The sequence below is a fragment of the Brachyistius frenatus genome, unplaced genomic scaffold, assembly GCF_029030835.1.
Source record: "Brachyistius frenatus isolate BFR_SWC_R1_liver_20210118 unplaced genomic scaffold, ASM2903083v1 Contig_12, whole genome shotgun sequence".
In the NCBI taxonomy this organism is placed as follows: Eukaryota; Metazoa; Chordata; class Actinopteri; family Embiotocidae; genus Brachyistius; species Brachyistius frenatus.
The window spans coordinates 4,995,193-5,022,834 of record NW_027210611.1 but is presented as its reverse complement, the minus strand read 5'-3'; the positions used below and the strand labels follow the sequence as shown (position 1 = coordinate 5,022,834).

Genomic DNA, 27,642 nt, shown 5'->3' with positions numbered 1-27,642 from the left:
TTTGCTCTTTTATTCGCCAGCCAATCGTTGAACGGTATTCCATTAGAGGGGCGGGTCAATATTTCGTCCAGGAAGACGGGCTGAAAGTGAGGCGGGGATGAGAAATCATCATTTAGTTAGCTCGCTGCTAGCCGCCCGGAGCCCAAGTGTGATGAGCTCAGTAGCCGAAACCGTCACATTATTTCACTTTTGTTAGTCGCGACGATGACCCTTTGACATCAAGAATGGACATAAGTTAACGATGACGGGGGAGAAAAAGAAGAAGAAGCGGCTGAACCGCAGCATTCTTCTTGCAAAGAAAATTATAATAAAAGATGGAGGAAGTGTGAGTTAAATATTTATTTATCTTCGTTAACTTCGCTCGCCGCTGAGCTCAACGGCATCTTGACCGCTCACGTTTAACCCCGTAGTTTGTTTTTGTTTATTATTATTTCGGGGGGGGGAGGAAACAGCCGTGAAAACGGTGTTTTTGTGTGTGTGTGTGTGTGTTTTTGTTTGTTGTTTACGGTCGTCAGCCCCCTCGACGTTAACCGTTAACGGTCGCCGGCTAACGCAGCTAGCTGGTTGAACTTAGCATCGGCCTGCTAGTCCGCTTTACACGTCAGCTCAGGTAACGCTAGCTGGCTAAACGCTTCAACGCCAGCTTGTGCTTTTCTTTCTCGATTATCCCCCCCCCCCCCTCTCCTGCAGTTACCTTGAATATTACCGGACCTGAACTGAGTATTTACGGTGAACGGGTACGTCGCCGTTGGTCTCACATCCTGTGTTAAAAAAAAAAAAAAAAAAACCTCAACCGCATCACTCGACTTCAAAAAAACTGGTGGCTCGCTAAACATTAGCTCACCAGCATATGTTTTGAGTTGGGTCTTTTATTTTCGCCGCGTTGCGATCAGTGGTGGGAAAGTATTTGAATTGTTATTTACTAGTGTGTAAATATTTGAGGTACTCGTGCTTTTTACTTACGTTGTTTCTGTGTGATGATACTTTTCACGCCGCTTCATTTATAGAAGAAGAAATCTTGTACTTTCTACTCCCGCTGTATTTATTTGACTGCTTTACTTCATTTTTTTTTTTTTTTTTTTTTTGACACGGTAGAAAATATAAGAGGCTTTTAAAATCCAACGCATTGTTAAATAGTGAACCGGTGGTTTCTGACCTCTCACAACAAGCGGTGTGTTGTGGGTTGTGTTTTTTTTTTTTTTTTTTTTGCCCTCTTCTCGCATGGTTTCGTTTCCACAAATGTAAGAAATGTTCTCACTGAAAATTAAAGATCAGAGATAAAGTCCAAAAGAAAAAAAACAAACTGCAAACAGTCTCTTGTCTCCCAGTCATCATGTGATAACTACTATAAATGTCTTCTGCCCCTGTTTATAAAACTATAGAGATAAAGTAGTTCAGACTAGCTCCACCTGCAGAAGCAGGCCAAGAAGAGACAAACCTTGTGTTGGGTGATAAAGCTGACTATTCAAGGCCTTACTTCAACGTCGGTTTTTTTTTTTTTTTTGGAGACATTTATACTCCTTTCTCCGGTTTATTGGCACCTGTGAAACCGTTAGGAGGCAGCCGTACCGTAGTCTGCATGAATTTCCCTTCACACTTCCTCAGGAGTCCCGTCAAACAGCCTCCTCAACCATCCTATCAGCGATTCTGGTTATTTTGATCATTCAGGTGGTGGAAGTGATGATTGTCCTAAATTAGGCTGTTGGCACAGAGTGAGTATGGTTGGACTGTAAATGCAGTGAGGCATCAGCACTGGTTACGTAATCGGTCGGACAGTTAATGCCGAACGTGCTGGAAATCCATATGAAGAAACGGAGCTACAATCATAATAAGGAGAACAACAAACCGGGTTAACCTGAGAGATTGTTGTGTCATCCTGACAACAGCATTTTAGCCATAAACATCTCTACATCTGACATGATGTGGCTCTTTTCCAATCGAGCTCTTGGTTCATATAGTTGTTATTGCTTTATTGTGTTACCGCAGCTGCTTCTGACCACTCAGCCATTAAGATTTTACTTTCAGCATCTAGCAGCCCTTGATCCAGCAAATAAAAGCTTCTGATGCACGCCAGTGAAAAGAAATATGGCTTCTATTAATGTGTAGCTGCTCAACATCTCAGTGGAGAGGAAGTTGCAACATCCATATAATGAGGCCTTTACAAATTGGTTCCTCGTTTTTTTTTTTTGTTTGTTTGTTTTTTTCAGTAAAGCAGGTCGGTGGTTTGGTTAAACACTCATGGAACAACGGGGTCTTATTTGCACACCAAGCAGGTCTGTGGAATGTTTTTTCTGTGATGGGAAATGGCAAACCACACCAAGAGGGAGTTAACTAGCAGCCAGTTGTGGCTTAAAGTTTGCTCTGGCCTACTTTGTAGTATCACACATTATCACAAGTCATTGCATTTCCTGTGAAAGATCACGCTCAGCCTCCTTGACGACGATATCCCATCATCTTAAAAGATTCGTATTAATTTTATTGAGCTTCAGTGATGTCACTTCCTGTCCAGAGAGCAGGGTTTTTGAGCTGTTTGTGTTTTACTCATTGCAGATGTCAGGTCTGCATTTAGTAAGCTAATAAACTATAGCAAGGAAAATGTCACTGTTCTTTTCAATTTTAAAGGTAATTATAGAAATTCAGGACTTGTTAAATTGGTAACACAATAACAAGTGACATCATACTATGCATAAATGAATTTCTTGTTGACATGAATCCTCTTCTCTTACTTTGCGTACTGGTAATTTACTTGCGCTTAAATTAAAATCATCATCCGAGTAAGGCAAAATGGAAGATAGTACACATGTCGTCTCACCCTCATCCGTGTCGTAATTAGAGTTAAGCTTGACTGGATTAATGGAGCCACTGTGCTTGCCATGTTTTTTCAATTATTCTGGTCAGGTTTGCAATTTAGATTTTAATACAGTATATGCTGCAAACCTCATGTTGTAAAATATACACAAAGCAGTGTTTTGGAGACAAAATAATAACACGTAACTTTGGCTACTGGTGGCAGAAGCAATTTAACAAAGTTATATGACAGTTTTAAGTTTGTGATGAGGTTCTCTCTCGAAAACAACTTTAGTGCGGTAACTGTCAATTTTGTAAACGCCTCTACTCAAAATTGCCCTGTGTCTGTTTATTTACAGTATTCAAATTATCGGTGTGGATGTAAATCTACGAATCAGTGTCTCAAAAGGATTTGAGTCGTTTTATGCAGGAAATACAAGTCTAAAATGTTTGTTGGCTTGTTTAAGCACCGTATTGGCCACGTCCAGAATAAGACTCTCTTACCAACTGTGGGTTGTCTCACAGGACTACGTAATGCAGGGTCCTTATATTATTACAGAAATGCTGCCTTGAAATAAATTCCATTTTCTAATGTGTAACCGTGAACAGGCACTTTGATACATGTGGATGTCTTTGTTCCCTGTCGGCTAACCACCTTTCTACCTGCGTGTGTGTCTCCGTCTAGCCTCAAGGAATCGGTGAGCCCAGTGTTTACCATGCCGTGGTGGTCATCTTCCTGGAGTTTTTTGCATGGGGTCTCCTCACCACCCCGATGCTCACGGTAAGCTCGGACACGTGGAAGCACACGCACGGCTTGTGTAAACTGACAAAACCGCTCGTAATGTGTTTATACACCTACTCTCTCTTCTTTGAAAACCTAACCGAAGCGTGTCATTTCAGACCACCAATAATTGAATCCCTAATCAATTGAACGAGACCCGCGGTGACGCTGGTTTTTTGTTTTGTGTGCGCCGGCAGATGTATTGCTAGGCGCTAATGAACTGAGAAATATGAAAAGGGCATCAAAGTCGTATTGTCTACGCACCAGCTCTTTGTTGAAAAGGCTTATCGTGGGGTCACCGGTTTGTGTTGTCGGCCTGCAGCACAGATTCTAGCCAGGCAAACCGCAGCGCACATTCAGGATAGCAGCGTGGAGCGACGTGGTTCGTGTGTTTGCTACCGGCAACTGGAAGAGCATTACTGTTCCCACCAGAAAGTCTTTTCAAAACACAGAAGGAAATGACTTGTTACAGTGATATGCTTTATCAATAGTGTATTAATAGGTTTTGTCCTTTTCACAGTCGCTCTTTATATTTCATCCAAGCTCCGCATTTACTGAGTACCTCCGCCCTTTTCCCTCACGGCGTAAATTACTTCGAGGAGAAACTGGTATGTCAAACAAATGATGAGTAAACATCTGCGAGCCACATGATGTGAACCAGACAGCTTAATGCAATGGCTGCTTCTCAGCAGTCGCCTGTTTGAAGAGGTGGTTGTATGTGTAACTGTTAGGCATTAATTACTGGGGGGGGGTTGTTGCCCTCACGCTCCCTGGGCGGAGGCAGGATTTGCATTTTGGACTAATCAGAGGCCGCCTGAAGATGAGAGGGACTGCTTCACTGCTCCCAATGAGCGCACTGCTTCATTAGTATCCAGCAGCAACAGTCTTCACTGAGCATTGAAAGTCTTGTGTGTGTTGGGAAACTGACTCCCAGAGGAAGAGAGGCGATTCTTTGCTATGCCATGAGCTTTCCCTCTGTACCCCTCAACAATAACCAGATCCTGTTGTTCAGTCCCAGTCAAGCTCCACGTGTCCTAAATTAAACCAAAGCTTGTTGTTCCCACAACACGGTCAATGACACTCGCACGCAATACCTGCTGCAGATTGACGTTATGGACTTTGAGCTCAACATCCTGTGGATTTGAACTATCTGAACACCCTCTGGCACTGTTTCTTTTCTGCATTTCCACAAAGACAGGGCATTTTTGAAATACAACGCCTGGCTGCGCTTATCTTTAAACACTTTATGATGTCTCTTTTTTTAATTATTATTATTATTTGTGAGACAGCAGCTATAAACCAACCCATACCAAAAGCAGAAAGGTTGTCTGTATTTTTGTTTTATGTCTATAATAAAAGCCTAACAAATACATTTGTTTTTAAAGACATCAATACACTAAGAAAACTTTGTTGTTGTTTTGATGAATCTCCATATCCAACTCTGCCAATGTCCAACTTTGGAAAATTCTCCACATTTTATACAATTACAATTGTGAAGAATTGTTGATCCTTGAAAAAGTATGAGCTCCGAGTACTTCTTACTATGCAAAGAATGTTTTTAACAGCGGTTTTCCAGCAAAACTGTATAAAAACCCTGAAACTGATGTCACAGTGATGTCAAATATTGTAAAACTGTTTCAATCGCTCAGTTGTATTTAGTTATCCGGTCTCTAACGATGAATGACTCCGGTAACCATGACAACACTTTGCACAGACCAAAATTGGCCACTTCATCGGTTTTGGAAACTATTTAGGTCACTTGACGGCTCAAACAACGGAGAGCGTGACTTTATCAGCCCAGCGTAAACAAAACAACACGACTTTATGGATTAGTTAAACATGTTTAGGACAGCACCTGTGGACAGACAGTTACTGGAGCTCATAATGAGTCAAAAATCGGATTTATTTTTGTGGCCACTGAGGAAAGCTTTGTCTGATCATAGTACGTGTGTAAATTCAGCAACCTTCAGTCATGTTGGAGCAAGCCATGCCTAACGCACCAAGCAGCGTACTATTTTAACAGGTGTTTGTACACACTGAGGATTAGTGTAGAAATACTACAAATATTGTCGAAATTTAACATGTGGTACTTATGGGTGACGTGGCTAAAGTTTGGACCAGCCTTTCAGCTAGAGGGACAAAACCATAATATCTGTCACTGTTAATTTGTACTGTCCAAATATGTGATAACGTTGCGTTTTTTTTTTTTGTTGTTGTTTTTTTAAGCTTCTTCAAATTGAATTTCAGATCTTTAGGGGCTTTTATAGCTTTTAAGATTGTGTTTAAAAAAAATTATAAAATGAAAAGCAAAGAAATGGGGGACTTTATGTAGTATAGTAAATATATACAGGATTTGTCAGTAATTAGGAATCTATGGTCTCATGACCTCTAATGGAAATAAGTTGTTTGAACTGTATCTCTAACTATATGAACTATCCTGTGCCTTGTTTGAGTTTTATGGATCATACTTGATCATTCTTTGCGGTTTTTCTTTTTAATTTTGTTTCTCTGTATGTCCGTGTCTTATGTTAATTTAAAATGCTGTGACTTTTGAGTTTTTCTGACGGAAAATGTAAAAAGGTGTGTTTTTTTTTGTTTGTGCTGTTTTATGATGGAATAAAACCAAACCAGTGTAATGTTTTATCAACATGTGGGTCATAGACTTGTGAAAGCTCTTAGCTAAACACAACAGATGATTTTTTTGTTGTTGTTAAAAGCATCATGTGTGCAATATTTTCCATTATTTTAATTTCATTGCAGTGAAAAATTGTGGCATCTCGTCTTCTGCCATAGACTACAGTAGTTCAATTTAAGGTTTATTTTCTTAATTTCAGCCCTTCATTATTTGGTCAATTTTTATACAATGGGGTCATCACACTTGTTCTGCTCGTTAGCTGTAGTTGAACTCTGATAAGTACATAAACCAGTGTAGGTCACAGTTCCCAGACTGTGTGGCTAAAGCGGTTTCATCTGTGTTTGTTCTCCAGGTATTACACCAGACATTCCCCCAACACACATTCCTGATGAATGGACTCATTCATGGTGTGAAGGTAAGAGACAGCACCACACGCCAACAGAACAAATAGGTTCTATGTTCTGTCTCATTGTCGTGGTGCCAATGTGACGGCGGAATGCGCAAATGGAACAGAACACAGTCCTGCGTGTGAACATGTTACCGCTCTTCTTTTCCTTTTACAGGATCTCAATATATTTCTGTTTTGAAATGACTTTGAATGTAAGGTGATTGCATGTGTTGTGGAGATGAATTGTAATTGTTCACGTTATTATTGATGAGCAATTTTCCATCTGTATACTTCTGCAGTTTGTGACACTAATCGTGTAAATTACAATAGTGGATTTTGTTAATAATATTAAATACATTTATTTTGTCACATAAAGCCACAGAGACACACCATCAGCAGAGTGCTTTGTGTTTTTACAACTGCAGCTGTTGCTACCTAACGTCCCTCTTCAGCACCGCGAGTTTGTCCCGCTTCTATTGGCCCATGGCAGATTTGCCGAGCATGTGTGCTCTTGTTCAGTGATGCCACCGATGCGGTTACACGTTAACACCTGCGAGCTGTCCAGTAACCGTAGCAGGTTCCCCTGCTGGCCAAAGAAAAGCTCCGTTTAAGCACCTTTTTAAAGGGTGAAGTGCTTCAAATCTACCCTGACAGGAGGTCTTTAGTTCAGGGACGGGAGAATGTCTAAAGATAGGCCGAGTTTAACGGGGTCAATAAATCTATTAGTAACCATTGATTTTGAGGGGGGGAAAAAACCCACACGTCTTCTATTATCAGGATAACGGCTTTTGTCAAAGATCCTTTCTGTTCTCGCCGTGCCAGTATGTCTCTGAGGTTTTACTTCAGTCATCACACCAGCCGGCCTTACGTGCTCCATTGTAAAGTTTTCTCAGGTTTCACGTCTTTATTGAGAGTTGCCGCTGATCGAGAACAAACCCGCAGCTAAAATTGATGTTTTAAATGTGTCATTGGTGTTAAATTATCCACTTGAGAGTGTCGGTCATATCGTGCTTAGATTATTTTCTAAGCTGGCTGTGTTGACAGTGTTGATCCTTGTACTCGACCCTCAGTCCCTGTGAATTTATGAGCGGCAACTTCCGTCTCTCTGACACCTCCTCCATCCTGTGTCCTCCTCACACCTCTCTTTCTATCCTTTCAGGGCCTATTATCATTTCTGAGTGCTCCGCTGATCGGGGCATTGTCAGACGTATGGGGACGCAAGTCCTTCTTGCTGCTAACGGTCTTCTTCACGTGTGCGCCCATTCCCCTGATGAAGATCAGCCCATGGTGAGTGCAAAATACTCACAGCCCTGTTCAGTTATTCACTATAATGCAGTCCATTACAACGACAGGTTAAACTACAGCTGCTGCTTTGCCAATTATCGACATTAAACACTTCTCTAAGATCAAATTTACAATAATAAAATGGTTTAGTTCGAGTCATTTTAGTTCCTGTGCTCAGAAACCAAACTGTGTTCTTCTCTCAGGTGGTACTTTGCAGTCATCTCCATGTCTGGAGTCTTTGCTGTCACCTTCTCTGTGATCTTTGCTTATGTGGCGGACATCACGCAGGAGCACGAGAGGAGCACAGCATATGGCTTGGTGAGGAGATGGTTGAATAAAACAGTTTATGAATTCACAGCTTCACAGACAGAGCAGTCGGCTGTTTTGAAAGAAACGGTAGATCCCTTCTTGTTTCGCTCACGTCGGCTCTCTTTCGCCCTCAGGTATCGGCCACCTTCGCGGCCAGCCTGGTCACCAGCCCGGCCATCGGAGCCTACCTGTCTGTGGCCTACGGCGACACCTTGGTGGTGATCTTGGCCACAGCCATCGCCCTGCTCGACATCTGCTTCATCCTGGTGGCCGTACCGGAGTCGCTGCCGGAGAAGATGAGGCCAGCGTCGTGGGGAGCACCAATCTCCTGGGAACAGGCCGACCCCTTTGCTGTGAGTCACAACAGGATACTCTTTATCGATACATTTGTTTCCAACCAGACAGCTGCATCATTTCTTATCTATTATTCATTGGTTTGGGAATTCTTTTTTTTTTTTTTTTTTACCCTGATGATAATTTAAAGGTGGAGCTAATGGGTGAAAGCCTTCACATTAAAATGTATCTGCATATTATTGTGTAAGGGCGAGTTGCACACACACAAATTCTTTTAATCACAAACAAATTAAAGCAATCTTTATATTTAGTCATTGGTGACTGCGTGGCGACACAATGACGCACATCCAGAACGCCTCAATCATTTGATTGGATAATAATGCTGCAGCGAGAGTGAGATCTGGTTTCTTTGTATGGAACAGCAACTGCAGATTACTTTTTGTTATTGTCTGTTATAGTAAAAAAAAATTGTGTAGATTCGACAGATTTTGGTCCTCAGTGCTGCCGACAAGCAACTGATTTATTTTGTCTTTTTCCCACAAAATGTCCCCTTTTTGTCATTTTCTGTCCACTGAAGCTCAGCGCAGAAAATTGTACTATAAAATGGTAATTTTGGAGGACACACACTTGATTTGATTAACACTAATTAACTGTCATAAGAACATCATATAAACTTTGTGATATACAGTCCTATCACTTCCACCGGATACTTTAGAAATGGATATTTTAATGGCCGATAAAATCAGGAGGAACAAATTATTGCCAGCAGAATCTTTTTAAGTGTACATGCATAAATCTTGTTTGAAGGAAAAATGTCCTTTAACGCAGAGTTAATATCAGTACCACTCATGGTATTGAAAGAGAATTTTACTGCTATATAAATACAGAGTATATTCAAGTAAAACTTTTGGCATACTTAACCTCATCACCTCGTCACAATTATCATGGTGACTGTGGCAGTACAGTGGACTCTGCTTACTGAATAAGGGAACTTGGTTAACTCACCATGTCAGAAAGTTCACTGACGGTTCTCGTGTTTTGAATTCCTCGTAACAAGTGAAACTCTTCCTGCTGTTCTCTCGGTCAGTCTCTGCGTAAAGTGGGCCAGGACTCCACGGTGCTCCTCATCTGCATCACAGTGTTTCTCTCCTACCTCCCCGAGGCCGGCCAGTACTCCAGCTTCTTCCTCTATCTCAGACAGGTAACACTCTGCTTCATGACAGAACTCAGAAACACGATTCAGACAGATTTTACACACACACACACACACACACTGCGCACAACATTATTACCACCTGGAAAGCACCAGCTCATCCAGATGTGACTGAATTGTTGAATAACAATAACGGGTATTACACAGATGATTGTGGAGCGTGAAAATGGACAAAGACTTGTTTTAATATTCAGAATCTTGGATATTTCTTCTTTTTTTTTTAGGTTTTGCTTTATTAACAGGGACAAAACAGTCTGTATTAATGTGTGTGTGTTTTTTTTTTTTTTTATGTGATAGCTTCATATGGTTGCCATTTGTGTTGCTAATTAGAGGATGAAACTGCTACGGGAAAGCTCAGGGAATAATCCTAGTACAGCTGGTGGGGGGACTGCCGACCACACACTTCCCCCTTACGTTTCTCCAAGATTAAATGAGCAGGTTTGCTGAGTCGCCTGTTTCAGATCGTGAATAAATGGAGCAGATTCATTATGTGTCTCAACAAAATGCTACCGCCGAAAACCAAAGCATTTTTACCCACAAGTGGCCAGAAATGGGCAGCTCCGGCCGTAATGCTGTGGTGGCATCTGGGGGGGGGGAATCGCCTCCTTTAAAAAAAATTTTTTTTTAAACAAACTACTTGATCTGAGGATTGTTAAATTTGTGTAAACAGTGTCGGATGAACCAGTCAGGCAGATCTCTCACACAGAGGCTCATACTTTGCTGTTACTGCCTTTTAAAAGGAAAAGAAAGTAATTCTGGAGCATCGTGGCTAAAGTTTCTCACCGTGCCTTACTTCCTCTTTTATGCCAGAATTGCTTTATCGTATATCTCTACGCGCTCATTGTCATTAATTCTACACACCTTGCCTCAGCAGGTTGCTGCTTCCTGTATTGTGGCAGATAAAGTGCAGCGTATTTGACCCAAATACACCAGGATGATAACGCGAAGCACTTTTTTTCCCGAGAATAGAGTAGTAACCAAAATGGGATTGTAAAAGAACACAAACAAACCCCCTTCCTCCATTCTACTTCGGTGTGAAACGGTGAGGGGGGGGGGAGCTTTGTGTTAATGTGTGTGCTCGTCTCTGACTGTCGTGTCCTAACCTGTGTTATCTGAACGCTCTCGCACCCTCAGGTCATAGGCTTCTCCTCAGAGACAGTGGCTGCCTTTATCGCTGTTGTGGGGATCCTCTCAATACTAGCTCAGGTACTCCAAAAATGCTGATGTAGTGTTTGATCTATGTGGAATATTGAGCCTTCTCATGTTTCATTTTTACTGTGATTATTTACATTACAGGTTGATTATTGTCTCAATCAGTTAAATGTTTTGTTTACAAAATGTGATGACATTTTGAAATATGACACGATGTCCCAGAACCCAAGTTAATGCGCTCAAATTGCATCCTTTTTTAAAAAAATTATTATTCATAAAATAGTCCAAAATGAAAAGTTATTCTTTCATTTAGGTTATTATTTAATATCATAGAAGACAAAGGAAATTGATTAATTAATAATTCATTGTTAATTCCGTATCCATATTTGTCTGGTATGACTTGTGTTTCCGTAGACGGTGGTGTTGGGGATACTGATGCGTTCCATCGGGAATAAGAACACGATCCTGCTCGGCCTCGGCTTCCAGATTCTTCAGCTGGCCTGGTACGGCTTCGGCTCCCAGCCCTGGTTAGTAACTCTTTATTTTAAAGTATACACACACACACACACACACACACACACACACACACACACACACACACACACACACACACACACACACACACACACACACACACACACACACACACAGACTCAATTCAACAGGACTCGGGGACAACAAGACCTTTCAGGTGGAACAATGTGTGAAAAATGAGGGGTTCTGAATTGGTTTGAGTTTTCTCAGATCAAGAGATCTATTTAGAGTGATACAGTAAAAGTATAATCACACAATGAATATGATTTCAAGCAAGGAAGGAAGTTTGTCCTGACAAATTGTTTCTAGCAGCATAGTGCAGGACCATCGTCATAATGCCTAAGGGTCAGTGTGGGTGTATTCAACTCAAGAAAAGAGCAAATGTTTAACATTTGAGCCAACTGAAAGCTCTTTATTTTCAACAAGAACACCATTGTTTACTTGAATATTAATATTCCGAGAAATGTAAGGGGGATCTGATGAGATCAAATCTACAAGCGTAATTGAATTCTGAATCATTGAGATGCTCGACATCCTTGTGTAGTTCAGGCCTCTGGCAAATAGTGGTGGTTACTGTGGTTATTCCTGCTGTTCCGTTATTGACATGTATGTTCTGCACACGTAGCATTATATCCTGTTGTTGTTTCACTACCCTGACAGGCCACTAGAGGGGAGCATAGCCTTAATTAACGGTGACACTGAGTCTCATTTAAAGTCATCAAATAGTGTCAGAGCTTAAACATAAAGATTTTCTTGGATTCAAACACTGGACTGGTTTGCTTGTGAGTAGGTCAAACAAAAGTGCAGTTATTTTATCATTTTGGAAATCACGTTTTTTTTTTTTAAATCAGTGCTTTTCAAAATGTTTTTTCAAAGCGAAAATCAATACAACTGTTTTTTTTTGTGTGTGTTCATTCGTTTTAACCCTGTGAATGTGAAGAAAACCGTTGCCGAACAACCACGACCCGGAAACCTCGTTCCCACTCTGCGGTTCATTTCTCTGGAAGTGAGATCACAGCAGCTTCAGCTACTCTTGTTGTTTTGGCCCGGAGGAGAAGGCAGTGCGGCCGTAATATCTATCGATTCTGAAAGAAAACATTCACAGCATGTCTCCTTACTGCGCCGCTCTGCTTTGATCAGTCCCGTAAATTAAGTTAAATAAAGGTCAAGTTAGCGGTATTATATATTTAGAGGAGAATCCTGTCCTTGTTCACAAAAGGGTGAAATCCATCTATTTTCCACTCGGTGTCTCTACCTCCTGAAATTCAAATAAAAGTGACCAGATTTTTTTTGGAAGTTGTCCCTTCGTAATGAAAAGCACACACAGTGCTCATTGTTGTTGTGGCTTGGATGGAACAGGAAGTGCAGCTTCATCCAAAATTTGCTCCATTATTTTTGCTTCTTTTGTACGTATTTAATAATCCGACTTTTACATTTTTTTTTTTTTTAACACTGTAGGTTTTAGCAATAGTCATCTTAACGAGCTTTCACTCTCCTTCGGGGGGGGGCATGTCTTAATGTTTGCGAGGCTAAATAATATTTTGTTTGTGTCTGTAAATAAACGCGTGATGTCGATTGTAGGATGATGTGGGCAGCTGGAGCCGTTGCAGCCATGTCCAGCATCACTTTCCCCGCCATCAGCGCCATCGTTTCCCGTAACGCAGACCCTGACCAGCAAGGTGAGTCTCTACTGTTTTGTTTTCCATTTATTTGTGAGAGTCAAATACACAAGACAAAACCTGCCGCTAAATACCAAAACAATACATGTTTGGTGTCTTCTGCTTTTTAATTAAACAAAGCATCAGTATTTTCCTAAAAATACGTAAGTATTGTTTTGATTAATATATATATATATATATTCTCGCATATGTAAACAATACTAAGAATCTGTTGAAGCCTTTCAAGGTTTTCGATGCTGGCTAGACTTTTTAATCTGCTTACAAACTGGGGGGGGGGGGGGGGGGGGGGGGGGGGGGGGGGGGGGGGGGGGGGGGGGGGGGGGGGGGGGGGGGGGGGGGGGGGGGGGGGGGGGGGGGGGGGGGGGGGGGGGGGGGGGGGTCTGTTCTCGAGCATTGCACACTCACATTTGTGTTTCGGAGGTGGGAAGCTCTGAAGTCCACGCAGCCGAGCTCCACGCGGCCATCGCTCGCAGCGAAGTATGAAGCTGTGATTAGAGTCTGGGTACCCTGTTTGCATGAAGGTTCACTCGGCGGCTGTTTGGGTGCACCAGTCGGCGACTGGTGGTGGTTAAACGCGATGATGTCGAAGTCCATTGTTTGTTTCTAAATGTAGTTCCAACAATGGTGACTTTGTTCGAGCCAGATGACGTGATATGAACAGTTGGAGCAACAATAATACCTTCAACTTGAAAACCCCCAAAAAGTTGGACACGGAAGCGAATGTCAGTTATTTAAAGGCCGCTCCAACAGCTGCATCCAAAGAGTCTTCGACCGTCAGGACGCAACGACTGGAAGCGATGGCCGATGGGGTGTGGTTGTGTTGTAATATCAGGCTTAAAGTAAACGTGTCTCAGTATAAAATGTACTGATTCCCTGTATATGAGGAAAAACTGCCTCCCTGCTGCAGAGCAGCGACACACTCAGCTCGTGTTGTGTGTTTCACCCGAATAAGTCCCAGCAGTTCTCACTCCGGTTCGACACTAAAGCGCTGATGGGATGTTCCATGTTTCTGTCTCATGTTCAGGCGTTGTCCAGGGCATGATTACTGGAATCCGGGGCCTCTGTAACGGTTTGGGTCCTGCCCTTTACGGCTTCGTCTTCTACTTGTTCCACGTGGAGCTGACCGACACCGATGGCTCTGAGAAAGGTGCCAAACTCAACATGGCCAACCCCACCGACGAGGTGAGCGTTGATTTCAAAATACCATCTACAAAACATTTCCTATTTTGTTTTTGCCCAGTCGGACCTTTTCCGATTCGCGTCTTCTACTTTGCCACCGACTCTTGTTTTATTGTCCCTTAGAGTGCCATCATCCCCGGTCCTCCCTTCCTGTTTGGCGCATGCTCAGTGCTGCTGTCTCTGCTGGTGGCCCTGTTCATCCCGGAGCACACGGGGCCCGGCGTGAGGCCCGGCGCCTACAAGAAGCACAGCAACGGGGCGCAGAGTCACTCCCACAGCCCTCAGGGCAGCGGGGCGGAGGGCAAGGAGCCGCTGCTGGAGGACAGCAGTGTATAACCTCAGCTACGGGGGGCAGACTCCCTCGCTCCTCCCCCGAAAGCCCCCGCACACATGGACAGACACACACGCGTTTCACCACATGGACACACATGCACCTCAGGCACACATCAGACTGGAGTGCCATGGAGAGGTGTTTGTGTCTGTGTGTCTGCGTCCACGGCACAAAAGTGGGCACTCGCTCCTCGGCAGCACTTTTCTTTTTAAAAGCAGGGTATTGGGAGGACTCTCTGAAGACCCTGCATGAAGAGAGAGAGTGTGTGTGTGTGTGTGTGTGGAGTATTTTTCAGGCTGCAGTGGGAAGGTGTGTGTGTGTTTGTGTGTGTGTGTCTGTGTGTGTGTGTGTGTGTGTGTCTGTCTGTCTGTCTGACTTTGCTGAGCTGGACTCCGATCTTTGGTCCCTAAAGCTGGAACGGAGTGGAGCGAACAGCAGCTCGCCCTCCTCCGGGTGCGAAACACAACTGAAGTGGTTTTTAGTTCAGAGTGCGAGTGGGTTATATCTCAACTGTTACTAAATTCCTGTGTGACTCTTGATATTTTAGTTAGTCAAGTGGCAACTTTGTTTGTCCAGCGAGAGAGTAACAACCAGTTAGCAGGGCACTTGTTTGATGCTCTTTCACTAACGTCCGCTCCGATGCTACAGCTCCGTTGAAGCATCCAAGAAGGGAACACAGTTCTTCCTCTGTGTGCACAGCGACGAAGCACAGCAACCTGTGAGAGGAGGTCTCTGCAAACCAGTGTTGGGAGAGTCGACCAGTTCAGATTTCCAAAAGCTTCGTTCGGACCACACTTTGTTTAAATGTCGCACCTCTTACAGAGAGGAGCGTCGACGAGAGACCACTTTATTAGCGGAAACTGTTTTTCAATGTTTACTTGCCATTCTCTAGAGTAGTACAGTTTGGGTTGTATATTTTTCTCTGTTCAAACTGAAGGCTAGTTGTGCTTCAAGTTTTTATTCAAGAAACAAATGTTGCCTTGAAGTGACTTAAGATAAATATATATCTATATATATATATATATATATATATATACGTGTATATATGTATATATATATATATATATATATATATATATATATATATATATATGTATATATATATATATATATACATATAGACATTACGTAACCTGTATGAAGACCGATGTCTGAGAAGGCTCTGTAATCTTACGCTATTGCTCCCATCGGAGCCGTTACACACTTTTTATTCCTTTGTATTCATGCCCTTCCCGTTACTTTTGTTTCCTGACCTTTATCACCATCAGGGTTAAGGCTTACAGAACCATGGTTTTATTTTTAAAGCCTCTGGACCATTTGGAGCGAGAGCGTCGCTATCAGCACGTCGGTGTTTCCGCTGGCCTGTCAACACGGGAGTCTTTTGGATGAATATCATTTCGGTTCAAACAGAATATCAGTCACGCTGCTGCAGTAGAACATTTAAAGGTTAAGTGCGATGTAGTGTGGTGGATAATGTTTTCTTCAGTTGTAATTGGATAAGAACGACGGCCGTTTCGTATAACCCCTTGACATTTAAGAAGATGCCGTAACAAACGGTTAAAAATGAGGCGCGGCACATTTCTCAAACAATAACGACACATAATCAAAAATGTTTGACGTGAAGCACCTCGTGGACCCGTCTGATGACTTGTGTTTCGTCAGGCTGCAGATTCTCTCCACAAAGAGGGGGCCGTTCGCTCGTGTCTGTAAGAGCCGACCTCCGCCACCTGCCGGAGCGAAAGCAACAGCAGCGGTTGCCCTGAGGAAATGGTGATGTCGCCCTCTACAGGCAAGGAAAGTCAAATCTGCTCCAGTTTTAGGAAATGTTTAATATCTGCAGATTTTCCACTTTAAAAACCGATGGTATCGTTTTTTGTTTTTTTCCCTAAGGATTCCCATTTTTCTCGGAATACAAATAATTAATACTATTAGGTTGTTAAAACACCTATTACCACAACATCACTTACAATATAAATCTTAATAAATAGTTTCTTTAAAAAAACAACAATAAGGAACCATTTAAAGTACAATATATGAACAAACTGGAATTTAAAAGAATTAGAATAACAGATTACATCCTTCCTTCTCACCTTCAGTCATCTACATCGAATACAGGAGAGCACTCGGTCATCTCAAACCCTTAAAACACACCTACGTAATGCCCTGTAAAATGTCGAGCAGCAGACTGTATTATCTTTCTTGCCTGTAGGTGGCGCGCCTGTATTTCTGCAGGTCTTGAACTGCTGCTGTTATATTTTTTTTCCTGCCAATAGGTGGCGCAGTTTGGACTGTAACTGCTGGTGCTGCTCCTGGTTTTGGTATCAGTGACACTGTGTTCCCTTTGTTCACATACTGTGTTAGCAAGTGTAACAAGTTCGTTTAAAAATGCCTCTTCTCGCTACCAGCAGGTTTCATGCTGTTTAACATCTCTGAAATGTGCGTCTCATATTTTGTGCCAAATTTTTTTTTTTGGTTTGCTTTTCTTTTTGTACCGTGTGTTTATGTGTGCTTGTACTCTTGAGTGATTTGGATTGTTTTTTTTTGTGTTGTTTTTTTTTTGTTTCTGTTTTTCTCTTGTCTTAATTTTTTTTATTTTTATTTTTGGCTGAAGATTTAAGTTTTAATGCTATTTTTTGTTTTGATAGCTTTTTTTTTTTTTAAACTTCAGTCAGTTTTAGGACTCTTCTCAACATTGTTGCCAGATGGTTAAATTATCGAATGTCCATCTGTCTCGGTCTCTGTTTAATAACAAGCATTTCTTCGTGGTTCGCTGCATTTGTTGGATCTTATTTTTTTCCCCCCAGATTTACCAGTAGATCGCAAGTCACTGAATGTTCCCAGTCCAGCTGTACACGTTGACCACGCTGCGCCCGCGACATTTCGACTGAACCCGTCGACAGTTTTTAATTCTTTCAGAGGGGGTGTTGCTGCACGGGAGGCCGCAAGTGTTGATTTGATCGCTTGCTTTTAATTTGTATCAATTGTTGGACCGACGCCGAAGTGAAACGCATAAATTCAGACCCCACGTCAATTGGTAAGATCCTGCACCAGCCCCCGCGTGCGCTCGTACAGCCTCCAAGCAGACGACTGTAAATGTACAAACAAAAACAAAAAATCACATGTACGTACAGAAAATGTATATATTTATCGCTCAAGGAGATGGCCACCTCTTGGTCTATTTGGTCGTATGGTGCAATTATTATTATTATTATTATTATTATTATATTTCTCAAGACTTACCTGCTAGCCACTCCTGTTTTTAGTACGATGTGGTTTGTGGCCTGAACCCCTCCACCCCCCACCCCCACCCCTCCTCCTCTCTCTGTGTGCCTAAAATTAGCCAAGAAATGAGTATGGCAACATAAGTAAATGGTGGTTATTAATGTAAATATGGGAAACTAATGACAAACTATTTATTAAAGGTTTATTGTACAATGAAACGCTTCAGCTTGCCTCTTTGGGTGGAGCGCGGCGTGTTTTCAGACCCGAAGTTTGCCGAGCAGCGAGGGGCGCGCGCGCGCCCGAGCAACGATGATCGCTGGGTTTGTTGGAAGTGTCGCGTTTAAGACGAGGATCCGGCGTTCAACGGCTGCTAAATCCCACTAGATCTTATTATAAACAGTTGGCACACCTGTCGGCTTCTGTTTACTGTTAATAACGCCGGTCTTTGTGTTCAGTAATCCCGCCGTTTAAAGGTACGCGGCAGCTCTAATGCTTCCCCCCCCCCACCACCACCACCCCCCTCCGCACTGCATGCGCTCCTGCACCGACCTAAGCTCATTTGACTTTGTTTGTTTTGAGCCTTTCTTTATTAAAGCCACATGGAGGCAGCAGCCCCCGTCTGGCAGGAGTCCCGAGAAGGCTTTCCGTCCCAGCAAGGTGCGCGCCGCGGACGGAAGACGCCGCAAACGTTTGGTCTCAAACCGGTGTGCGGAACGAGGCCGGCGATAATTCGCGATGGTTTTTAAATCGGTAAAATCTGCAACGCGTTCTAAATCCACGACGCCGAACGCGTCGACGGTTCTGAGTGTAGTTCGGTGGCCAGATATTAATCTGCCTCGTGTTTGGCGTTTCTTATAATCAATCCCGACTCTCTTGTCGCGGTAAATATACACATTTGTACACGCGAGTGTTCGCGAGGTCAAAACGTGACCCAAGACGAGAGAAATTCGATCGGTTATCGCTTCCGTTGACGCTGTTATCGGCGTTACCTGTCCATTCCCGGCGTGCGCCGCGCTAAAATGTTCGGCGCGAACGGTGCACAGTAACCTTCACTTCTTCTATTAGGACTTGTGTAATGTAGATCTGAAAATGTGCCTTATTTATAGAGATTTGTTGATGGAAGGATTCATTTCGCTTGTTTGTATGTTGTCTTGAGCTTCTGTTGAGTGTGTTGCAACAAAAAAAACAAAACCAAAACAAAAAAATCAGCTGCGTAACGTGACTGTGACCGAGGATTGAAAGCGTTTTGATCGTGCTGACACCGGATCCGATTTCTTTTTAGATTTTTCGAGCGTCGTCGGGAACGGAGCTTTTTTCTTCTTCTTCTTCTTCTTCCATTTCCATAAATGCCGGCACATTACGGCCCCCCCCCCCCACCTCCCGTCTTCACACTCTTCACGTGTTCCTACGTGAGCTCGGCAGTTCCTTTTTGCAAGGCGAACATTGAGAACCTGTCGGCTACCGTCTTGTTTTTTTAACGGAACATCCCCCCCCCCCTTTTTTTTTTTTTTTTTTTACATTCGCAGAATAACGGTCCTCCGTCTCGCCGGCGTTTCCCTCGTCTCAGCAGGAATATGATGACGTACGCGCAAGTGTCCCAAGTGGAGCAGCAGGTGTTAACGTGGTCTTAACCTGGGATAGAAGAGATAATAATAAAACTCTTAATCCATAATCCATTGCCATTGTTTTCTAATGAGCCCTCTGACAGCACCGGGCGCTGCGGCGGATTTCAGTTATGACGGGACTCGCCGGCACAATTGGGGGGGGGGGGGGGTGTCGTATCGAGCATCGATAATCACCGAGCAGTAAACCAGCGGGTTGCGTAAGAAACAACCCCGTCGCCGCTGTCGTTTTGTTTATTGCGCAATGATTTTTGGTTTCCTCTACGTCTTAACGACACGTAACCTTCTCCCGCGTGAAAATGCCGGCGGCGCTGAAAAAAGAAGCGGGGGAACAACGCGTTAAACGTGCGGCCTCCGGTGCCCGTCAGCTGCGCATCGACAAACGGCGGGTTCCAGCTTTTCCAGGAATTAGGGGGCACCGGGGCCTCGTCGGGACCGACAGCTCTCTGGCAGGGAAAAGGGTTGGGCGTGTTTTAACAAGAGCGACTTCGCCGAGCGCTTTAGAGGGAGCTGCCCCCGATGACTTCCGAGGCCCGAGCGAGGAGCCCCCTCCGGTGTCTCCCCGTCGTGTATTCGCGCTGGTGTTGTGCAATGAAAGAGAGGCCACGTGACCGTTCGCGGGGAGCTGCTGGAATGTATTGTGATGCAGAGTCGCTGTCGTTGCACATTTACTTTCCAGGCTTCAGTTGGGCGCACGAGAGTGGAAGAAGCGCGTACATGTTTGAAAAAAAAACGGCCCTCCCGCACTCGGCCCCGGGCCGCGACGCCATCGCTGTAAATGCGAGCGTCCACTAACCTCGGACGGGCGAGCGCGTCCCGTCAAACCGGGCCTCTGAACTTAAAAAGCATTGTCTTTGCAGGCAGGAAGAAATCTTTCTTCGGAGCCGCGTGTCTCGCCCCCCCCCCCCCCCCCCCCCGGGCGCGCCGGCGGAAGGGGAAGCGGCGAAAGGTCCCGCTCCGGTCCCGACACGAGGGCAAGCGCGCTGGCGTCCAGGAAGAACCCCGGGACGGATCACGCGTGAACTTCATTGTTCCTCCAGTCGAACCGGCCTGCGTCACCCGGAGTCTGTCTCTAACCCTCTGCCACAGCGCCTGATTTCCCATGTTCTGTAAGCAAGAGACCACCGACGTGTTCTCACATGACTTCCTGGCACTTGTGGTTGACGATTAACTCGGGGGGGGGGGGGATAGGTGAGGGCCTCTGGGTGCCGCTGCGTTTCCCGCACCTCCGAGCACGACGCCGACTTTCTCCTCCGAGGCTTAAAAATAGCTATTCGCATTTTTTAAACTCATTGTTTTTTTTGTTGTTTTTTTAACCTCTCGGATATCTCGCGGCACCTTTTTACAGATAGCGTGTTCTGAGGGGGGGGAAAAAATAAATAAATAACCTCAGTATGTCGTAGTCGCAGACTGACTCACCCTTATCGTCCTGAACCCCGACCCCGTTGTTTTCGCTGTCACGTTCAAACCGAGCGCCGCCTGCCTACATACCAATATGTCTCTGGAATCAGGTAAAAAAAAAAAAAAAAAAGGTAGAAAGTGCAGCTTCAGCTTTTATGTAAGAGCACTTTAATCCCTCCCTGCAGTAAGATGATCATTTCAAGCAGATTTATGTCATTACGGAGAGAGGACGCCGCACAACGCAAACCGGTGCACCTGTGCTGTGAGCGACGGCTTCGGTGCCTCTGTGAAGCTTTTAACCACGGATCACATCCGTTATGTTGCTTCCCACCAGTTTCCACAGCACACCATGAGCTGTATTCAACAGAGCGCTCTCAGCTGTCCCCGACTCTCAATTAAAACCTGATGATAAAAAGTACTTTGTTGATTTAACTCCCGAGCTGTCACGCTTTCATTTATTTTTAGACATATTTAGAAGCTTTTTATTCTTTTCTCTTTTTTTTTTTTTTTATATACAGAGTCAGATTCCTTAATTGTAATGTTTCTTGGAATGATGAACCCAGGGATATTAGTCTGACTGATCTGATTTGTTATAACTAAAAAGAAATCTGATAAACCGCCTGTAAAATAACCTGCCCAGCATCAAACAGTAGCTAGAGAAAGACGGTCTGACATTAGCGAGACCAAAACAAAGCTAAAGGGTGGATTTGTGTTCATCAAACACTAATCTGCCAGGACGATAATGTTGTTCTCTGCTGTATGTATAAATAGCAAAACAAATGCGCTCTCTCGGTTTGATGCTTCTCTCCTCTGGTGGTCCAAAAATATCCCTTTCATTTCCCTTACAAATACTTTTTATATCATTCGGAGTTTTATTGTTTATTTTATTTTAATTCTCGACCCGTACTTAAAAACACAGTTTCCACATGTTATGTGTTGTTTGTCATTTGTCAGCCCAGTGACTTTTTTTTTTTTTTTTTTTTCAATGCTCGAGCAAGAATCTTTTTTATAATTATTATTCATAGTTTTTTCCAGGACATCCATGTTTCCCTATTGTTTTTGCCTTCCGGGACAGATTTCCAGACAATGCGGCTGGTGAAAGCAATGCCTTTCGACAGCCAACATGTAAATACTGGATGTTGAAGTTTCCTTGAAGGCAGCGCGGAAGAGGACTTATTGCCACAAGTGGGATTACAACACAAAGCAACTTCAGGTCGCTCTGACAGGAAACTCTGCAGCTGTGACTTGTTCCAGTCTTACCAAAATGGTTTGAAATCGTTGGCGTAAATTCAGCATTAGGATTGTTTGATGGTTTGAAATATTTTAGGGTTCTAGTTTTTAGATTTTTTTTTTTTTTTGGATTCCATTTTTTTTTTTATGCAGTTTAAAAAGCTATTGGAGATAAAGATTGTTGTCATTTTTTCCAGCGTGTATTTTATTTTACACACTACGTATTTTACTTGAATATTTCCATTTATGTAACTTTATTTTTCTACTCCATTGCATTTCATATGTAAATAATGAACTTTTCGTTATAATTGATCCAAAGCAAAGTACTCCGCACTGCCTAAAAACTTTTCAGATTAACAGTATTATCCTACAAAAGATTATGCATTTATAGAGATCAACTTCCATTTTTAACTAAATACAAAAAAGTTAACAGAACTCAAAATGATTAAGTTAATGGATTACTCTAAAGTTTTTTTAGTTGAACTGAAAAGTGTAATGTTTTGAGAATTTAAATATTAGGATTACATGTACCCTTTGATCGCAGCTACATTCAAGTGCTTATTAAATCTACTCAAATATAATTAGTTACCATGACTCCCGAGTTTTCATTCACCTCAAATAAAATATTTAATCATCTTCTCAGTTATGTGACATAATGAGTCATTAAAAAGTCCAAATCTTTTTACTCAAAACTTAAAACATTTAGTGTAGTTTAGGGCAATTTATTCTGACATATTTTTGGGGTTGATCGTTGGTGTGCTTTTACTTAAGTGGAATTTGAAATACTATTCTTACACTATGGTTTTGTTCCATTTCAGTCAACTCAAGTATCACCAAGAATATGTGACTTATATTAAACTGTCAAAAAAAAACAAAAAAAAAACGTTGTTTTGGTCCTTTTAAGCGTTACAGCAGCATCGATCCTCGGATTTGGACTTTAAACCGCCCGTCCATTAAAAGACGGTGGCGGCCACCTTTTGCAGCCATGTTTATGCATTGTTTCTGCTCCAGTCTCATCGGGCTGACCCAGTGGTTTGACCTGACCCGAGAGGTCGGGATTAGGAGGCTGTCAGATTTGTAACAGCTCAAAAACAACTATTTTAGTCTCCAGCAGCATTTCACATCACGTGTCCATGAGTCATTTGTTTTTTTGTTCATCTCGGCTTCAATAACACGTCAATGGTTCGAAGCCATAATGATCCTAATCGGGACAAAATAGCAAAGCAGGGTACGTACGCTGCTGCTGGTTACTGCTTTTAACTGGAGACAACATGTACTGAAAATAATTTCATCCTGCAAAAAGGGTCAGGCATTTTAGTAGTCTTTTTTTTTTTTTTTTTTTTCCACAGAAATAATTTGCGTTTTAATGTTAACTCTATTAAAAGTTTGCCGTTATTCGAACATGCAGAAAAAGTATTGTCATAATAAAAAAAAAAAATAGGCTATATAAACAACTGGCCAAAGATCTTGCAGAAAACTTTCTGTGGCTGTAGACTTTTAACAGAATCGATAATATTCACGAGGAAAAAGTGTAGTTTGGAGGGTTGTAAGACAATCAGAGACAGCTAAAAAAAACAAACAAACTATTCAGGACTTTTTTCAGCATCTGGATGACGATATATTTTTAGAGCTATTATCATTTTTTATTGTTTTGGAGAGCATTTTATTCTATTTAGTTCACTGTTAAACTCTTTTTAAGAGTATTTTTTTTATTAAAATTGTGTGATTACATGTGCCCATGTATCAATAACCCCGTACACAAATCAAATGGACACATCGTTGTTGTTGTTTTTTTTTAAAGGAAATGTCATCTTCTGCAGGACATTCATCAGAAGCTCAAAATACCAGAGAAAAGGTGGAAATCGGACAGAATCGAAACTTCTCCCTGTGATATTTTTTTAAAGCGAGGCAAAAATTAAAAAAAAAAAAAAAAAGGGTCAATGGGAAGTGGGACATGGCTTTATCCAGCCACTCACTATAGGTTTTAATCCCATTAAGTCATCTCACTCCTACAGACTGTACACTCAATACGGGATTATGCTTAAAATACAGAATCCACAGCAGCGCAATTTAGCCGCGCTTCATTTATAGTGCAACCTATTCCTGCGTTACACGACAGTCCAATCAGCTCAGCGGCTAATTACTCCTGTGCTGCTTTCTCTCTCTTGTTGAGGCGTCACCTTTTGACCCCACCGCTTGTTGTAGTGTACATTTGTACATTCCCTCTAAATCTCCCTGTCATCACACACCGTGGTAAATAAATCCTGTTTTTTTTTTCCATAAGATCCCTCTGAATCATCAGCAGACAGTTGTTTGTGGTCGTCGCGCCTGCTTTGCAGAGAACTCTCGGGAAAAATAAAAATAATAATGTTTCAGAATCAACCGATGAAAACAAGAGATGCAGGAATCCTGTAAAAGCAACTCTGAGAAATCCATTAAGTTCTATTTTGGTTCAACAAACAACAGGACATGATTATCTGCTGCTGCTTTGATGGAGGATGGAAACAGGTAGTGAGTTAGAGGTGCTGATGGAGTTGGCATTGTGGCACAAATGCAGCGCACACAAACATGCCAGAAAGAACAATCTCGGATATTTTCAGCCTCTCGGAGCGCAGTTGTGAGTTTAGTGTGAAATACGTAATCCCGGTGTGCGTGTGCGTGTCTTATTTCTATTATTCGGTCTGAGTGTGAGAACATTGCAGGATCAAAAGGAGAATCAAGTTCCTTTTTTTTTTTTTTTTTTAAACAATGGTTGGATTGCACGCAGATTTTCCTCACTCGTTTTTTTCCCCCTCCGTTTCCTAAAATAACAGAATCTTCTTCATTTGAAAACACGCACAGAAGAAAGAACCAGGCAGGATGGAAATGGAGGCTGGATTTTTAGACTACGTCTTTCCTCGTAGCATGTGGTCCTGCATTAAATATGAAGGAAGATAACAAGTCAAATTTATGAATGTACAAAGGAGCTTTATATGTGTGAATATGAAGGATATAACCCCAACTTAAGTTTTCACAGCATTAAAGACACAAACTGCTCTATGCCTTGTTAATTCTTTCTTGTGCAGCCTATCGTGGAAAATAAATGTGTGGTTTGAGATTATTATTTGTCATTAAATGTGTTATCTCAGTCCGGTCAAACAATGAAACTTGTATTCAAAACTGTGAGGTGCTATGTAATAAAATAGTTTAGAGGCGCTCGTGTATGTTATGTTAAAACTTAAAGTCACTCTATGACAACTGAGCGTCTCCTGAGGATGACTTAAAAGCTCTGGAAAAACTGGTAAGTGGACCTTCAGAGTTCAGACTTTTTGGCAAATTTCTGTTTTCAAAATCCAGAATTAATTCTCACACTCACAACTGACTGGATCTAACAGCGGACCTGAGTTTTACTCAGCTACGTGCTGTCATGTGTCTTGTTGATCTGCCTTTGTTTCTGTTCAGGGAGGAGGCGCGGCCGGGAGGAAAGTGTGCGGTCCCTGAAAAATTAGGCCTATATTTTGATGGTAATGATCAGAAACCGTTAACTGAAACAATATAAACATTTATTCCGACTGATTTATTTAAAAAAAAATGTGGAAAATATTCCTTTGCATTGTAATATTCGTTATTGTTTGTGTTTGTTAAGATTAGCAGTTAATTTATCTTTTTTTTATTATCATTATAACATTACTATTATTATTATTAATAATAATAATAATATTAATAATCATCATCATCATAAATGTTACTTTATAAAAGGTTTAGTATTTTCTCAGTAGTTCAGATTATTAATTATTCTGGAGATTATTTTCTCAATTAATGAATGTGTTTGGTCTGTACGAACCGAGTTGACAACTTTAAAAGATTTAAGAAATCTTTTAAAACGCAATTATATTTAGTTTATAAACAAAGAGAGAAATCATCGGTCTTTCTTCTGCATTTTGAGTGCAAACCACTTAAAGAGGAATGAATGGTGCCTAATTATTATTTTTTTTTTTTCCTGTCCACGTTGATTGATTGACAGTTCTCGCGCGCCTCGTGGCGATTTTAGTTTGCACGTGGAGATAAATCGATAGCATCTTTGCGAAACTGACAGATCCGGTGTTTTATAAATCACTTGCAGGAGTTAACCGTGTTGCTTTTGAACGCGTTACCACACGACAGTGGGATCAGTTTGTTGTGTAATCCAATAAGCTCCAGTCCGTATTTCCCCTGAAGCCCATCTGGCTCACCGGCAGGGTTTGTTTACTGGCGGAGAGAGGCTGGAAGAAGGGGGGATCCTACAGGACCTGGGAGACTCTACAATCTACCTCTGTCTCTGGAAGAAGAAGAAAAGGAGCAACCAAAACAACAACAAACAAACAAACAAACAAAAAAAAATCCCCCGGAAACTCCACCTTTTTTTTCTTTCAGCCGCTTTGCAAAACGCAGCTGTCGCGTAGCACACAGCTGTGCAAGAAAGCATGAACACACGCCGGAGCATTTTCTGATTTCCAAACATAGAAGAAAAAAGGAGAGAGGAGATCTGCCGAGTCGCCGGACGAAGTCTTGTCTTGTCAGCTTTTTCGCAGACTGGAGGTCTCACTGAAATATCTGCAGTGACTGGACGCGGAGCTTTTGGAGCAAAAACAAAAACACACCTGGCCGGAGGAAAAAAAAAAAAAAAAAAAAAGCCACGGACTTTTATTTCACGAGTTGAACAGGCTTGTGTTGTTTGGTTTGTCGCTGCTGGACTTGAGAGAGAGAGAGAGAGGTTGTTTTGTTTTTTAAAATTATTATTATTATTTTTTTAATTATTTTTTTACGAAAGACACGCTAACGTTACGCCACGCATGCCACAACCATCGAGTCAGCAGCAAACGGATCCGAAAAAAAAAAAAAAAAAAAAAAAAAAAAACCACAACAACCTCTCCCGATTTAAAAAAAACTAAAGAGCGCTTTTTTTTTTTTTTTTTTTTAACGAAGCTTTTCACGCACGCGTCCCCCCCCCCCCATTTTTTTTTTTTTTTTCTTTCTGACGAGAAGATTGAATTACAGCCGGTGCGGGTACGCGTGACATTTCTTAAAAGTTAAAAATTAATTGAGAGGTTTTTTTGTTTTTTTTTTGCTGAAAGGCAGCGGCCAAACTTCGCGTTGTGGGCCCGACCGGAGCGGCGGAGCCTGGGCTAAAAAAAAAAAAAAAAAAAAAAAAAAGGCTGCTAACGCGAGCTTAGCTTTCACGGCCAACAAAAGTCTCTTTATTTACTCTTCTTTCTTTTTTGTTTTTGTTTTTGTTTTTTTTACGGGCGCGGACAAAAATCAACTGTTCAACTAAGCGAAGGGCTTAAAGCCGCGGAGAGAAAGCCTCCACCGCCTCCACCTCCACCACCACCCTTGTCGCGTCCCCGCGCTGGTGTTTGTTCACGGTGGTTTTGCATGAGGTGGCTAACTTTAGCAGCAGCAGCAGCGTTAGCTTGTGTTTGACTGAACACGTTGGACTCGTTCCTCCGCCCATCTTCCGGGATGTCTTTTATTTATTTTTGTTTACCTGTTGGTCCACGCCGCACAACAAAACCAGTTTCCTGAAGACGTTTTTTTTTTTTTTTTTTTTTTTCTCCTCCCCTCCCAGTCGGACCTCTCCTC

At 42.3% G+C, this 27,642-nt stretch overlaps 1 protein-coding gene across 1 annotated transcript; it reads left to right on the top strand.

Moving 5' to 3' along the window:
• The first annotated feature begins 82 nt into the window (after positions 1–82).
• mfsd14a2 (major facilitator superfamily domain containing 14A2) lies at positions 83–18,024 on the top strand. The gene is made up of 12 exons (XM_069692386.1): positions 83–325; positions 3,473–3,568; positions 6,556–6,618; positions 7,751–7,878; positions 8,079–8,193; positions 8,319–8,537; positions 9,566–9,679; positions 10,826–10,897; positions 11,258–11,370; positions 12,959–13,056; positions 14,081–14,238; positions 14,359–18,024. Exons 1-12 carry the CDS (start codon positions 242–244, stop codon positions 14,569–14,571), a joined length of 1,473 nt encoding a protein of 490 aa, XP_069548487.1. The 5' UTR covers positions 83–241; the 3' UTR covers positions 14,572–18,024.
• Positions 18,025–27,642: the final 9,618 nt, after the last annotated feature.